Genomic DNA, 15,655 nt, shown 5'->3' with positions numbered 1-15,655 from the left:
AGAAGTCCTTTGACTTTCAGTACATTTACTCTTATTTTCTTGTAATTTTAATACTCAATATTATTATTTACTAAATCACTTTGTATATGAGTAACTTAGATATGGATCTTAAATTTTCGACAGTCGAATCTAGTACAGGTGATTTTAGATTCACAGTATTCAAATTCAAATCAGTAATAAATATCTATCGGAGCTTCAATAAATATATATATGTAGTATAATATTTAAATTATGTAAATAGAAAATTTGAATTACTCTAATTTCAATATAGTATGAATAATCTTGAGTCGTTCAAAGAATAATTTTTTTATTTGTTTAAAATATTAAGCTCGTTTCATTTTGGGTGAGACTAGTAAAATATTATACTTTAATTTTTTACTATTAAATTATCATAATTGAGTACCAGAAAGTATAATTTGTTACTTTAGAATAAAATTATTATATCAAAGTATATTAATTATGCGACATGAATTCAGACCCGGTTATTTATCTGATAAAGTTAGAGTATAATATAATATAATAATAAATGAGTTAAAAATAAATATTAATTTTTTTAGAGAAAAGGCGCTGTTTTATTGAAATAATAATCTTTGTAGCATCACAATAAAATTTAGGTGGAACTGACCACCTATTAATTCGCAGCATATTTTTCAAGCTAAAAATAATTATAGGCAACAAATAAAACAACATAAATAAACTCCTAGACCATTATACCAACACCAAAAAATTAATTTGATTAGATTTAAAATTTGGTTCGAATTTGAGTCTAATAAAATTAAATAAATATGAATCCAATTTTTATACATAATCTACAGAATCGGATTCAATTACGCCCGTACCCATTCCCGGCGGTGACAGTAAGGTTCGCAGTGCTGCTTTCATATTGCAGCCACTGCTAAGACCAACCCCACACACTACGTATGGTGGTGATTGGTGAATGAGAAATGAGGAGGGAATCGATCACTTTTCTGTCCACCCCCACAAAAAAAAACCATAAACCAGTGAGAGAGAGAGAGAGAGAGAGAGAGAGAGAGAGAGAGTGTGTGTCCAAGGTTAGCGGTCCATTTCGTCTCTTCACTTCTTAGTATTAGTACTCTACTGCTCTCCGGGTCTAAAGGCAACACCTTTTCTCCAGGGTGAACTCCTCCTCTGGTCCTCCATGACCACCTTCTCTCCCACCTTTCCCCTCTAGTTGGTATACCATCCTCTTCTTATCGTGAATCTTCCCCATCTCCGTTAGTGGCTTCCTTCTTCTGCAAACTGATGTCAGCCCTCTTCAGAGCTCTGTTGCGCGGAGGTAAGAAGGCCCTGTTGCATACCCTCTATTTCCCTTTTGGTTTATCTAAGTGCATGTGGAAAATTGATGTGGACTTGCCAATTCCTATACTTCAATAGTAATCTGATGCTATTTCGTGCGTGTGGTGGTGGAATTTTGCTATCTGATTTATGTTTCTCGATTTAGTTGTAGGATTAGAGGATCAAAACTTCTTTATTTGTTATTAATATGATTAGTCCAAGTGTAGCGTAGAATTGGATTGTGATTCCACTAATCTTCAAGTCACCAGAGGGGATGTGTATTTCTGAAATATTTGGGTTGCATTCATGTTTGGTGTTTTTCGCTTACTTTTTATTTGGCCATTCTGCAGAGTTTGAGATTTGAATTAGAGACGAGAGATAAAGGAATTTAAATCCAGAAGTCTTGTGCTACTGTAATCATATCACCATAATGGTCTCAAAGTCATATTCGAACCTCTTGGACCTCGTATCTGGCGAATCCCTGAGCGCCAGCCATCTAGGTAAGAGGTTACCGAGAGTGATGACAGTGACCGGAATTATCTCCGATCTAGATGAGGAAAATTCAAACAGTATTGCTTCTGATGCCCCTTCTTCCATCTCACAAGAGAAGGTAATTATTGTCGGGAATCAACTTCCCATTCGTGCACACCGCAGACCTGATGACCGTGGTTGGAACTTCAGTTGGGATGAGGACTCATTATTGTTGCAGTTGAAAGATGGTATTGGAGAGGAGACAGAGGTGATCTATGTTGGTTGCTTGAGAGAGGAGATTGAGCCAAGTGAACAGGATGATGTTTCCCAGACCCTATTCGAGACATTTAAATGTGTTCCTGCGTTCCTTCCTAGCGATCTTTTCTCAAAATTCTATCATGGTTTCTGTAAGCAGCATCTCTGGCCATTGTTCCACTACATGCTACCTCTTTCCCCTGACTTGGGCGGGCGTTTTGATCGGTCTCTTTGGCAAGCTTATGTTTCTGTGAACAAGATATTTGCAGACAAGGTCATGGAAGTCATAAGCCCGGAAGATGATTTTGTGTGGGTCCATGATTACCATCTTATGGTCTTGCCAACTTTCTTAAGGAAGAGGTTTAGTAGAGTGAAGCTTGGTTTCTTTCTGCATAGCCCATTCCCCTCCTCCGAGATTTACCGGACACTTCCTGTCAGAGATGAACTCCTTAGAGCGCTTCTGAATGCTGATCTTATTGGCTTCCACACCTTTGATTATGCGAGGCATTTTCTTTCATGCTGCAGTAGAATGCTTGGTCTTGATTACCAATCAAAAAGAGGCTATGTAGGTATCGACTACTATGGTCGTACTGTTAGCATCAAGATACTCCCAGTTGGGATTCACATGGGGCAACTCAAACTGGTGATGAATCTTCCGGAGACTGAGGCTAGAGTTGCAGAGCTCAGGGATCAGTTCAAGAATCGGATTGTGATGCTTGGAGTGGATGACATGGACATATTTAAAGGAATTAGCCTAAAGCTCTTGGCCATGGAGAACTTACTTGAACAACATCCTGAATGGAGAGGGAAAGTGGTTTTGGTGCAAATCGCAAACCCTGCCAGAGGCCGAGGAAGAGATGTACAAGAGGTCCAGTCGGAGACATATTCTACGGCTGAAAGAATAAATAAGAGATATGGGAGGCCTGGTTATGAACCCGTCATTCTTATTGATAGCCCACTTCAGTTCTATGAGAAAATCGCTTATTATGTTATTGCCGAATGCTGTCTTGTCACTGCAGTAAGAGATGGAATGAATCTCATTCCTTATGAATATATAGTTTGCAGGCATGGTAATGAGAAATTGAATCAAGTATTGCAGCTAGACCCATCAGTTCCTAAACAGAGCATGTTGGTTGTCTCTGAATTTATTGGTTGCTCTCCATCTCTGAGTGGAGCAATTCGTGTCAATCCATGGAATATTGATTCTGTAGCTGAAGCAATGGATATAGCTTTGGAGATGCGGGAATCTGAGAAGCAGCTAAGGCATGAGAAACACTATAGATATGTAAGTACTCATGATGTTGGATATTGGGCAAATAGTTTTCTGCAGGATTTGGAGAGGACCTGCAAGGATCACGGTAGAAGGACATGCTGGGGCATTGGCTTTGGCTTAGGCTTCAGGGTTATTGCTCTTGATCCAAGTTTCCGGAAGCTTTCTGTTGATCATCTTGTGTCTTGTTACAAGAAGACAAAAAATCGAGCCATCCTTTTTGATTATGATGGCACTATAATGCCTCAGGCATCTATCAACAAGACCCCAACATCTGAGGCTATCAATATACTGAAAAGCTTGTGCTCAGATCCTGGGAACTCTGTATATCTTGTTAGTGGAAGAGGCAAGGAGACACTTAGCAATTGGTTTTCCTCCTGCAATAAGCTAGTAATTGCAGCAGAGCATGGCTACTTTTTAAGGTACATTTGACTCGGTATCAATTTGTCATGTCATCTTATATGTAAAATTACTTCACCAATTTGCCTTCTCAATATCTTGTGCTGTCACTTAGAATTCAGAAGATCAATATATCTGTTGCACTGTCTACTTGTCATATTGACTACTGTTGAATTAATGTGTCCTACTTGTGGATCAATGTTGGATTCAGGGAAAAACATGAAGATGAATGGGAAACATGCGTTCCGGTGGCTGACTTTGACTGGAAGCAGATTGCTGAACCTGTTATGAAGTTATACACTGAAACAACTGATGGTTCAACAATAGAGACTAAAGAAAGTGCACTTGTTTGGCATTATCAGTATGCTGATCCAGACTTTGGCTCGTGTCAGGCTAAGGAACTTTTAGACCATTTAGAGAGTGTTCTTGCAAACGAACCAGTGTCAGTGAAGAGTGGCCAACATATTGTAGAAGTAAAACCACAGGTCAGCATAAATTTTCTTCCTGGATTTAATTAATATTTGCGTATACTAGTATGCTCACTTATCAAAGCTATTTGACTCAATGTAGGGTGTAACAAAAGGACTAGTGGCTGAACGGCTTCTGTCCACTATGCAGCAGAAGGGTATTTGTGCCGATTTCGTTCTTTGTATCGGTGATGATAGGTCCGACGAGGATATGTTTGAGGTCATCAACAGTGCGATCTGTGGTCCTTGTTTATCACCGACGGCCGAGGTATTTGCATGCACAGTTGGACAAAAACCAAGCAGGGCAAAATACTATTTGGAAGATACGGCTGAGATAATCAGAATGCTGCAGGCCCTTGCAACAGCTTCAGTCCAGACAGTTCGGGCTGCTGCTCTTCAAAATTCCAATTAAGAGATGTGCTTGTTCTTGGTAGACCTGATTCATGCACCCATTCAGCTATTTGTTTTGTTTGAACTTAAGCATATAATTTTACCCATGTTACCTCAGTTAAAAAATTAGTATGCATTAGTTGTTGGCATTTTGATATGTCTTCTTTGCTTTGACTATTTCTTTTTCTTCTTCTATTATTCCTTTTTCTTTCTAAGATGGATATTGAGGTTTATGTAGAGGCCAGAGAATGGAAATGGATTAGGCATGTGAATTGATGGGAACGAACCTTCCATCCAATAAGTTTAGCTAAATCATAATATGATGAAAACAAGTTATAGTTCATATAAATCTTATTTATACTCGGTTACAATAAGAGTGTTCTCTTTGTCTGATTCCTTCTGCTCCAGCTTATTCTCATAACCTTTTGCAACTCTTCTTCTCCATCAGATACTTAGCAATGGCTTCAGCAATGACTTTTACTGGTCCAATGGTGACAAAAGAAGCAATGGATGCATTCTCTTGGTCGATTTCATACTCGACGGTCGATTTTATAATTGAAGAAGAAGCAGCTTCTTTTTCGAGGATCTCGAAACGAACTAAGAATGAGCGAAATCCAAGCTCTAAATATCCCCCTTCAACCACTGCTGCCTCCTTAACACGTTTCTCATTGTCTATCTTTACAAACTTCTCTTTGTAGTACTGAGGTCCAGGATTTCCTGATGAAACAAATATATGGTCAAATAAAAATCTTTGTTTTGATGCAAATTATTCATATTTTATGGAGACATAAGTGTAAACTCTCACCTGGAGGAAAGGTGAGGTGTAGAATGGTGTCGACGCCGCCGTCACCTTGAACAAGATCGAACTTTTCGAGGACATTAGGGAGCAGCTCGACAACCAACTCTGCTAGCTTGATCGTGCCGTAGATCTGCCAGACTTCGTCGGCGGGAATGTCGACCTCCTCCTCATGGCAAATTGTTCCCTTCATTGCTCCCCTCTGTTTGAGGTTACTGAAGGCCTTCCTGCTCGAGATGATTAGAAGAGCTGTTCTCGTATTTATTGCCTTATACAAAGATAAATAATTTAACATTAACATCTATATTTTGGCTTCGGGATCTCGCAGCTGAGATGTCGATCAGTAACGTGACAAAATTTGGCGTACAAGAATTGGATTTCCAGTACCCAGATGCTCTTTTCCATTGGAAGCTTACTTTTATTTTTCAGATTACTGGAAGCTGCCTGGGTGCTTAGAGAGAGGCTTTGGGATATATCACCTCACAGAAGACAACACGTTTATAATGTTTAAATTTAATAAAATTACACTAACTCATATTTTTAAAGAAGCTAATTTTACATCCAATTTATTGGCTACTTACGATTTACCTAAAATAAAATGAAAACTTCATTACATTTCACACCCTGCGTCCTTATTATTTACAAATCTAGTAATTTCTAAGAATAAAAGGGCCAAACTGCATTTTCCACAGGCGATAGTCGAGGTCATGCTATCGCTTAATCGCTGCAAGCCTGCGAGTGGGTCGGGATGTGAACTTATATCATTCACCACGTTATTAATAGTGAGAAAACTATGGCTTAATACTAATAACATTACCATCCACTTGAAGCTCTGCCATATTTTGCTAACTCTTCATGTCCTCGTTACTATTATATATATATATATATATATATATATATAATCATTTTGTTTATTATCTGATACAATTTTGGTAGCATTTGAGGATAAACACAGGCATAATTTATGGGGAAATGTATGTATTACAGGCATTGTTCCCCAATGTCTTTCTCACTCATTGTGGGTTCCTTCCATGCTACACCACAACGTCTCTAGTACACTTTACATCTTTCCTACTCCGTTCAGCTGGATATTTGTTAACTAGGTTGTTAATTTATCACTATAGTCCTTCTACGTGACAACTAACTTCTAAAAGTGCTGCTAGATATCACTGTGAATGTGGTCAGGGTCTAGTAAATAATTCCTTCTGTGCCTATTGATGTTTCCCAATTTATGTTTGTCTGACGGATTTAATGAACTCATGGTCACCAATCTACGACTTTGGTCCAACCCTACCTTCAATATTACCGGCCCAAATCGGTGCATAGGAGTTGCTTCCTTGGCGATCATAATGATACAAAATTTAAAGTATACATACATACACATACGCACACACACACACATATATATATATATATAGCTCAATCAATGCAGAGCAAAATTAATTCCAACCAGGAACTTTGTCAGAAGAGACATATATAAATACTTTTTTTTATCGGTAATAAATAGGAGTGGTAATTGAGTCGAATCATATTAAATTTTTATCTAATTAGATTAGATAAAAATTAAATAAAATATAAACACGATCTATTTATTATCTACTTTTAAATAAATTTATTGCGGCAATAAAACAGATTGAACATATTGATATATAGAGAGAGTTTATGGCTAAATTGAGTTAATGATTTTTTTTTTTAACATTTTATTGGAGTTTACTTTATGAGGCCAACAACTCATCCAACAGCTCTAGCATGAAAATAGAAGGATTGATACCACCATCAATTTTGACACCCGAAGTAGAAAATCTGACAGCCTAATGTCTGGTTGTCCTACCAACTAAGACATCTTCAAATTCTACATGGGTGAGTAGATACTTCTAAACTATTATGATTGCCATCGTATTACAATTAAAATCTTTTGATTCTTTCATAATTAACATTATGGTTAATTTTTATTAAAAAAAACTATATAAATGGCTAAAATACTATTATTTCTTACTGTTTGGGAGTGTAAAATATTTCTCAACTAATTTTTTCTTGCTTAAACGAAAAAAAAAATCCTTGTAATGTGATATTGGGTAAACAATTTATACAAGGATAAAATAATATTTTTATTAAATCTAAATTTGATTTTAATTGTGATTAATATTTAATATTGGAATGATGTTTTTAAAAGAAGATAATGGTTTCTATAAAAAAATTATAATATTTTAAAATAATATAGTGTTTAGTATAATATTTTAAATTAGGTTATATACTACTAAGCTACTCCTAACCAAATTTACATGCGACAACCGATAACTAATCTCTCTCTCTTTTCATCAACAAATTCTCTTCATGACCAGACTCATAGCTCTTCCTTTCGTCTTAATTTTTTTCCTTCACCCAACCTTCATCATCTCAACTGCCAATCCCCAACATTTATTAGTGACTCAATTAATCTTCCAGCCTATTAACTTCTCCTATCTATAAAATTAACCACAACCACCTCAACCTTTTCTCAAAGCTCTTAATTGTCTCGTCTTAAAAGCATGTTGCCACTACGTACTATTTGTATCTACTTTAACCCTATCTATCCATATATAAAATATTAGAAAATCTATCGAAAACATTGTATATTTTACTCTTATTATCAAATGATAAATATTCATATAATAGAATGTGAGTAATAATAAAAACAAATCTAGGGTAATTTAAATAAAATATTTGTAAAATATTTAGTTAAAAACGACCATAGTATATAACTATATATTATGGAAGAATGCTTCATTTCTCGTGATATATCTATCTATCTATCTATCTTAGTGCTTGCCTCCCAACTCTCTCTCCCCTACTCAATCGGCGTATTAATTAGTGAGAGTCCGCAAAGTAGGTTAACTGGCACTAATGACACAAAAAAGTTGATGGGGCCCCCACTCTCTCCTATTTGCCACTTACAAAAACTTCCTAAGATAAATTGCATCTCTCTCTCAGGCCTCAGCCGATCCCTTCTGCAACCAAAGCAAGAGAGAGCAAGAGAGGAGAGAGAGAAGATGAGCTCAGTCGTAGGCCCGGAAGGAAGCCGTGGAGGAGAAGGGCAAGAAGGCGAGGAAGAAACCAAGAAGAAAGATGGCAGTAAAGGCAGCAAGGTCCAAAAGGTCCCATTTCTCAAGCTATTCTCCTTTGCAGACAAATGGGACTACCTTCTCATGGCCATTGGATCCATTGGTGCTTGTGCTCATGGAGCATCCGTCCCAGTCTTCTTCATCTACTTTGGCAAACTCATTAACATCATTGGAATCGCCTACTTGTTCCCTTCTTCTGTCTCTCATCGAGTCTCCACGGTACTATTAAAACTTTCACGTTCTAGTAATTAATAACTTGTTATAGTAGCTGATTAACTTGATGATCTCTTTTTATTTATTTGCAGTACTCCTTGGATTTTGTCTACTTGGGCATTGCAATATTATTCTCATCGTGGACTGGTATACATGTTTTCTTTGTTATGGATGATTGATTAGTGAAAATATTAGTTTTGATACGTTAAAAATTAATACAGAGGTGGCTTGTTGGATGCACACGGGAGAGAGGCAGGCTGCGAAGATGAGACTGGCTTATCTCCGCTCGATGCTTGATCAAGACATCGGATTGTTCGACACGGAGGCGTCCACTGGGGAGGTGATCAATGCCATTACCGGCGATATCATCGTCGTGCAAGATGCAATCTCCGAGAAGGTATACGCTTATCTTTGTTTTGCTTTGGTATTCGTGCTTATCTTGAGTTTTAATACGAGTTGGTGAGGGGGTAAGGGTGGTCCTTAGAAATTAGAAAGAGAGTTGGGGATAAAAGTTATTCCAGAACTGAACCGGCATAGTTGGCTCTTTTAATTTCGAGTACCTTCATAAATGCAAGTAGGTGGGAGACTGGGAATAGCATGTCTGTATAAAAAGCGAAGATAATCTCTTCCTCCACTCCACTCCACGTAATTTCTATTATGTGTAAGGAATAATTAAAATTTGACCGCCTGAATATTGCCGATTCTCTTATTTGATAATATAAGATTTCTAAAATATTTCTTCCGTAGTTATCTTATATTTATTTTAGGCTGTCTTAGAATAATTTTTTATCTTTATTTTAGACGAAAACCAGAAGAAGGGAGAGAAAATGAGGATTAAAATAATAATATTGTTATTATTATATTTACACTCGAAAAAGGAGCCATTTAAACTCATTTATATTTACACTAGCCGCTCATATTAGGTGTCCAGCCTAGCAATCAGTATCTAATTCAAATCATCTAAAATTTCTTCGTAATCACACAGTTGTTTATCAATCGGACGGTCAAATGATGTAGAAACCCAATTTATTAGGGATGGGGTCCACCCCAAAGGACTTTATGGTCACCGTGTGATCATGATCGTACGGCGTCTGTGGGGGCCAGCGAGAGCTGCGGCGTGGTTTTCAAATAATGCCCTCGGCATCGAATTAATTGCGACGCATATATTGGTGATTGGCTTCCCAAAATGCCCCCCTTACGGTTGGGAAGCCATGGCAAGTTGGCAACGCGGTGTCGTCCTCGTGAGATTGTCTCGAAGTTATGATCTCGTCTTTCGGTTACCTGTCAGCGTTTCATGAGTCACGGTGCTATCCGTGAATAAGGAGGAGGTGAGTCGTGACGTTTATCCGTGAATAAACAATCCAATCTTTATTCCCTGAATTGCTTCCCCTATCAATATCCTTCCTGGATAAAAACGTTTAGTTGGCGCGTGAATATGATCTTATCTCCTGGATGGTTTTATGAGAGAGTAATCATACTTAGTGGAAATTGAATAACTTCGTCAAACGGTTTGGTATGAGAACATGGATCCCACAACAGTAATAGACTTTAATCCTATCTATCTTTGAATAAGGTATAGAACGCAGCTCCAATTAGAACTCAAAAGGCAGAGCAAGACTTTAAATAGGATTAAATGTATTTTACTTTTGGTACTTTAACATAAAATTATTTTGTCTTCTTAATAAAAAATTAAATATATACGATGGTAAAATGATATTATGCCAAAATATATGAAGGTTAAAATATATTTAACTCTTTTAAATTAATGACACTGTCTTGACTTACAGGAGCTAGCTATGATTAGATTCTAGCCATTTAGTACTAAGGAACCTGCTCAACTAAGTGGCTTCTACATTTATCTCATTTGCAATTGACTATCTAGATTAGGGCTGTCAAAATAATCGATTACCTTTGTGTTTAACTCAAACTCGGCTCGAAATTAAATGATCCAAGCCTTAAATTACGAGTCAAATTAGGCTTAAATTACGCTCGCTTAAAATCAATTAAAATCAAGCTAGATCTTAAAAATAGATTTAAAATTAATTTTGAGCTGAGCAAAGCTAGGCACACCCGTAATCTAAATACATCTATGCATGGCAGGTTGGGAACTTCATGCACTACATCAGCCGGTTCATCGCCGGTTTTGCCATCGGCTTCTTGCGCGTGTGGCAGATCAGCCTCGTCACCCTCTCCATCGTGCCCCTCATCGCCATCGCCGGCGGCATCTACGCCTACATCACCATCGGTCTTATGGCCCGCGTCCGCAAGTCCTACATCAAGGCCGGCGAGATCGCCGAAGAGGTCACCCACCTACTCCCTACATCTCTCCTTAATTAATCCCACATGCATCTCACTCAAAGCCGTCGCTGAATTGATCAAATGCAGGTCATTGGCAACGTACGAACGGTCCAGGCTTTCGTAGGCGAGGAGAAGGCAGTGAAGTCGTACAAGAACGCGCTCTTGGCCACGTACAAGTATGGCAAGAAGGGTGGCTTGGCAAAAGGACTCGGGCTCGGTTCCATGCATTGCGTTCTCTTCTGCTCCTGGGCGTTGCTCGTGTGGTTCACTGGGATAATTGTCCATAAGAACATTTCTAATGGAGGAGAGTCCTTCACCACTATGCTCAACGTCGTAATTGCCGGATTGTGAGTATTATAATTTTCATTTTTGCCCAAGTTTCTCAACAAGGAAGTACTTGATGTGGTTAATTATTTAAAATCTACAGATCACTTGGCCTGGCAGCGCCGAACATTTCGACGTTCCTAAGAGCAAGAACAGCGGCGTACCCCATCTTCCAGATGATAGAGAGGAGCACGGTTAACAAAACAAGCACGAGTACCGGGCGGTCGCTGAGGGCCGTCGACGGCCACATTCAGTTCCGCAACGTCCGTTTCAGCTACCCGTCGCGGCCCGACGTCCTAATCTTCGACGGCTTCAATTTGGACATCCCGTCGGGGAAGATCGTGGCCCTCGTGGGCGGCAGTGGGTCGGGCAAGAGCACGGTGATCTCGCTGATCGAGAGGTTCTACGAGCCCTCATCCGGAGCGATCTTGCTCGATGGGAACAACATTAAGGAGCTTGACATCAAGTGGCTAAGGGGACAGATTGGGCTAGTCAATCAAGAACCTGCGCTTTTCGCGACGAGCATCCGCGAGAACATCTTGTACGGAAAGGATGATGCCACTGTCGATGAGATAACGCATGCCGCAAAACTTTCGGAGGCCATAACATTCATAAATCACCTCCCTGAGCGCTACGAGACGCAGGTCGGCGAGCGGGGGATCCAACTGTCGGGTGGCCAGAAGCAGCGAATCGCGATATCGAGGGCGATACTTAAAAACCCTTCGATCCTCCTCCTCGACGAGGCGACGAGCGCGCTCGATGCGGAGTCGGAGAAGAGCGTGCAGGAGGCGCTCGATAGGGTCATGGTCGGGCGGACGACGGTGGTCGTGGCCCACAGGCTCTCAACGATAAGGAACGCCGACATGATCGCCGTCGTGCAAGGCGGCAAGATCATGGAGAGCGGAACTCATGAGCAGCTCATGGCGGATCCTAGAAGTGCCTACTCCTCGCTTGTTCAGCTACAAGAAACCGCTCACCGCCAACAGCGGCCGGTCTTCTCCGAAAGCAATAGCACGAGCCGACCTCTAAGGTATAAAACATATCAGTCTGTCTTTCTAAGCACTTTCTCTTATTTATTTTTTGTAAGGGGTCTATATAAAATTGATAAACAGTTTAGGGTCTAAGTGTAATTATCTCATCTATGTGTCACGATCAAATGCATATTCGTGTGCTTCAGCTTCAAATATTCACGCGAATTATCGGGTCGAACTATGAGCTTCGGAGCCAGTTTCGGTGCCAGCTTCAGATCCGATAAGGATTCGGTAAGCCGCTACGCTCCCGACGTGAACGATTTGCAAAAGATCAAGCCTGTGTCTATGAAGAAATTGTACTCCATGGTGCGTCCGGATTGGGTTTTTGGTGTGTTTGGCACCATGGGCGCCTTTGTGGCTGGTGCCCAAATGCCACTGTTTGCTCTTGGAGTGACACAAGCTCTTGTTTCCTACTACATGAGTTGGGAGACGACGAAGAAGGAAGTTAGAAAAATTGCATTCTTGTTCTTAGGTGGTGCAGTTATTACTGTGATCGTGCATGTCATTGCGCACCTCAATTTTGGAATCATGGGCGAAAGGCTTACACTTCGAGTGAGGGAGAAGATGTTCGGAGGTGAGTCTGCGATCTGTTTGTTGAAATGTCAAATATGGATGCTTATTTGGATCGCTCTCATGTTTTTGTATGGATCGTTTATCTCTAGCAATTTTGAGGAATGAGATCGGTTGGTTCGATGAGACGAGTAATAACAGTGCAATGTTGTCGTCTCGTCTTGAGACCGACGCGACTCTCCTGCGAACGATAGTTGTTGATCGGACGACCATTCTCCTGCAAAATGTTGGGATGATCGTAACCTCTCTTATCATTGCCTTCATGCTGAATTGGAGGATTACTCTGGTGGTCTTGGCCACATACCCACTCATGGTCAGTGGACATATCAGTGAGGTATGATGTTTCTCCATCCAGATAGACCTCTAAATGAGAACTTTTATCACTCAATTGCTTAGTGATGTATGTTTAATCCATCACAGAAACTATTCATGAAAGGATTTGGAGGCAACTTGAACAAGTCCTACTTGAAGGCTAACATGCTTGCAGCTGAGGCAGTAGGTAATATCCGGACCGTCGCTGCCTTTTGCTCGGAGGAAAAGGTAATTAACATGTATGCCAACGAGCTCAAGGAACCTGCGAAGCATTCTTTTCGGCGAGGCCAGACTGCGGGGATCTTTTATGGTGTTTCACAATTCTTCCTCTTCTCTTCCTATGGCCTGGCCTTGTGGTATTTTAATCTTTACAATCATCTCACCTCATGATGTCTTCTTGGTCTTTGGTTTAACATTTCTACATAAATTCAGGTATGGTTCCGTCCTCATGGGCAAGGAGCTTGCAAGCTTCAAGTCTATCATGAAGTCCTTCATGGTCCTCATAGTCACTGCGTTGGCCATGGGAGAGACCTTGGCATTGGCTCCAGATATTATCAAGGGGAACCAAATGGCAGCCTCAGTGTTCGAGGTGCTCGATAGGAAGACTGAGGTCCTGAGCGACGTCGGGGAGGACATAACAAGAGTCGAGGGAGTGATCGAGATGCGGGGCGTCCAGTTCCGTTATCCATCAAGACCTGAAGTGATTATATTCAGAGATTTTGATCTCAAGATGAGAGCTGGGAAGAGCATGGCACTGGTGGGCATGAGTGGATCAGGGAAGAGCACAGTCATAGCTCTGATACTACGATTCTATGACCCAACTGCTGGAAAAGTCATGATTGATGGTAGTTCCCATCTCCAGCTTAAATCTACTCTGTTTCTTAGGATGTATGTGCTTATATGAATCTAATGCAGGCAAAGACATAAAGAAGATTCGATTGAAGTCAATAAGGAAGCACATAGGACTAGTTCAGCAAGAGCCAGCTCTCTTTGCGACCACAATCTATGAGAACATCCTATATGGCAAGGATGGCGCCACGGAGACAGAGGTCATAGAAGCTGCAAAGCTTGCAAATGCCCACTCCTTCATCAGTGCACTCCCTGAAGGCTACTCGACGAAGGTTGGGGAGCGAGGAGTCCAGCTCTCTGGCGGCCAGAAGCAGCGCATTGCCATCGCAAGGGCCATCGTCAAAGACCCAGCTATCTTGCTGCTCGATGAGGCCACAAGTGCGCTAGACGTCGAATCTGAGCGTATCGTTCAGCACGCGCTTGACCGCATCATGAAGAACCGCACCACCGTCATGGTGGCGCACAGGCTGTCTACAATTCGCAATGCGGATGTCATCTCAGTGTTGCAGGATGGCAAGATTGTAGAGCAAGGTAGCCATTCAGCTCTAGTGGAGAACAAGAATGGAGCTTATCACAAGTTGATCAACTTGCAGCAGCAGCAACAACAGCAGCAAAAACAGCAATAGTTCATATATTTATCTCATCTGTTTGTTTGGTGAGAGATGATGACTGATCCACACATGAATTTATCTTATCGATATACAATAGTGGCTTATATCTCTGTATTCCACTTTCTTGGATAAATTTATCTCTATCAATTTGTCAGATATTGTTTAACTCGGATAAGAAATAACTATACTTTGTAATTCTTTTGCAGTCTTGTGATTCAGATCGGTGAACGCTTAATTTTCACAATAAAGTGAAAACAGGGTAGAAGAAGCCATGTAGCTATTTATACGTCAACAATTGCATTAAATATGCTTTGAAGTCCAACTCCTTTTGTTGACTTGAAAGGAGCAAATTGCTATAGTATTAGTAATGCATTCCTCCGAAAGGATATTCTCCAAAATAAAAGAAATGCATTGTAGATAAGTTCTGTTTACTGATGTGAACCATTTAATTTGTTCTTTCATATTCTACATCTTTTTTGTTATATTATCTCCTCCTAAATTTTTAGAAAATTTTAATATTATCCTTCCGTTAGTATACCATTAAAAAATTAAGCAAGTCAGCTTACGTAGCAATCATATTAGGCATAATTAACTCCGAAATAACCTAAATGCCCTTGCAACCCTTATACAACCATTTAATTAAATTATAATAAAAGGATGTATATTGATATAATCTAATTTTCTTATTATCATCTTGAATGGTCGTTTTATTTCCTCTCTTCACTATCACTAACTTTTTCGTCGAAAGCTAGCACCATTGATATCACTGCCACCAACATCACCTCCCCGCCACCGTCTTGCCCGACACCGGCTGGCCCAAGGCCCTAGGTTGATTTTTTTTCCTTCCTCTCTTCTCCTCTCCCTTCATCTCCTTGATAGCAGTACTATCAGTTACATTCGCCAGTCTCTTAAGGAAGAGTTTTCGTCTGCAGTGGCTAAGGAGCGCAAGGGCAACCACAAAGAGGTGAGGGCGTGGGCAGCTAAGGCCAAGGGCAGTGAGGG

The 15,655-nt window shown here is 40.2% G+C and overlaps 3 protein-coding genes across 3 annotated transcripts; 2 read left to right on the top strand and 1 right to left on the bottom strand.

The window, feature by feature from the left end:
* Positions 1 to 1,015: 1,015 nt before the first annotated feature.
* On the top strand, positions 1,016 to 5,314 carry LOC140793463 (alpha,alpha-trehalose-phosphate synthase [UDP-forming] 5). Its single transcript, XM_073144957.1, has 5 exons — positions 1,016 to 1,297; positions 1,647 to 3,714; positions 3,903 to 4,176; positions 4,262 to 4,588; positions 4,997 to 5,314. The coding sequence occupies exons 2-4, from the start codon at positions 1,727 to 1,729 to the stop codon at positions 4,568 to 4,570; spliced, it is 2,571 nt and encodes an 856-aa protein (XP_073001058.1). The 5' UTR covers positions 1,016 to 1,297; positions 1,647 to 1,726; the 3' UTR covers positions 4,571 to 4,588; positions 4,997 to 5,314.
* Positions 4,842 to 5,748, bottom strand: LOC140793464 (norbelladine synthase-like). Its single transcript, XM_073144958.1, has 2 exons — positions 5,354 to 5,748; positions 4,842 to 5,265 (listed from the first exon to the last, which is right to left on the bottom strand). The coding sequence occupies exons 1-2, from the start codon at positions 5,643 to 5,645 to the stop codon at positions 4,964 to 4,966; spliced, it is 594 nt and encodes a 197-aa protein (XP_073001059.1). The 5' UTR covers positions 5,646 to 5,748; the 3' UTR covers positions 4,842 to 4,963.
* Positions 5,749 to 8,290: 2,542 nt separating this feature from the next.
* Positions 8,291 to 14,807, top strand: LOC140793462 (ABC transporter B family member 2-like). Its single transcript, XM_073144956.1, has 11 exons — positions 8,291 to 8,664; positions 8,751 to 8,805; positions 8,880 to 9,055; positions 10,759 to 10,959; positions 11,044 to 11,303; positions 11,384 to 12,310; positions 12,458 to 12,885; positions 12,974 to 13,215; positions 13,302 to 13,549; positions 13,626 to 14,038; positions 14,109 to 14,807. Exons 1-11 carry the CDS (start codon positions 8,374 to 8,376, stop codon positions 14,666 to 14,668), a joined length of 3,801 nt encoding a protein of 1,266 aa, XP_073001057.1. The 5' UTR covers positions 8,291 to 8,373; the 3' UTR covers positions 14,669 to 14,807.
* Positions 14,808 to 15,655: the final 848 nt, after the last annotated feature.

The sequence above is a fragment of the Typha latifolia genome, chromosome 8, assembly GCF_019914945.1.
Source record: "Typha latifolia isolate L0001 chromosome 8, TyphaL0001v2, whole genome shotgun sequence".
Taxonomy (NCBI): Eukaryota; Viridiplantae; Streptophyta; class Magnoliopsida; order Poales; family Typhaceae; genus Typha; species Typha latifolia.
This window is presented reverse-complemented; position numbering and strand designations above follow the sequence as displayed.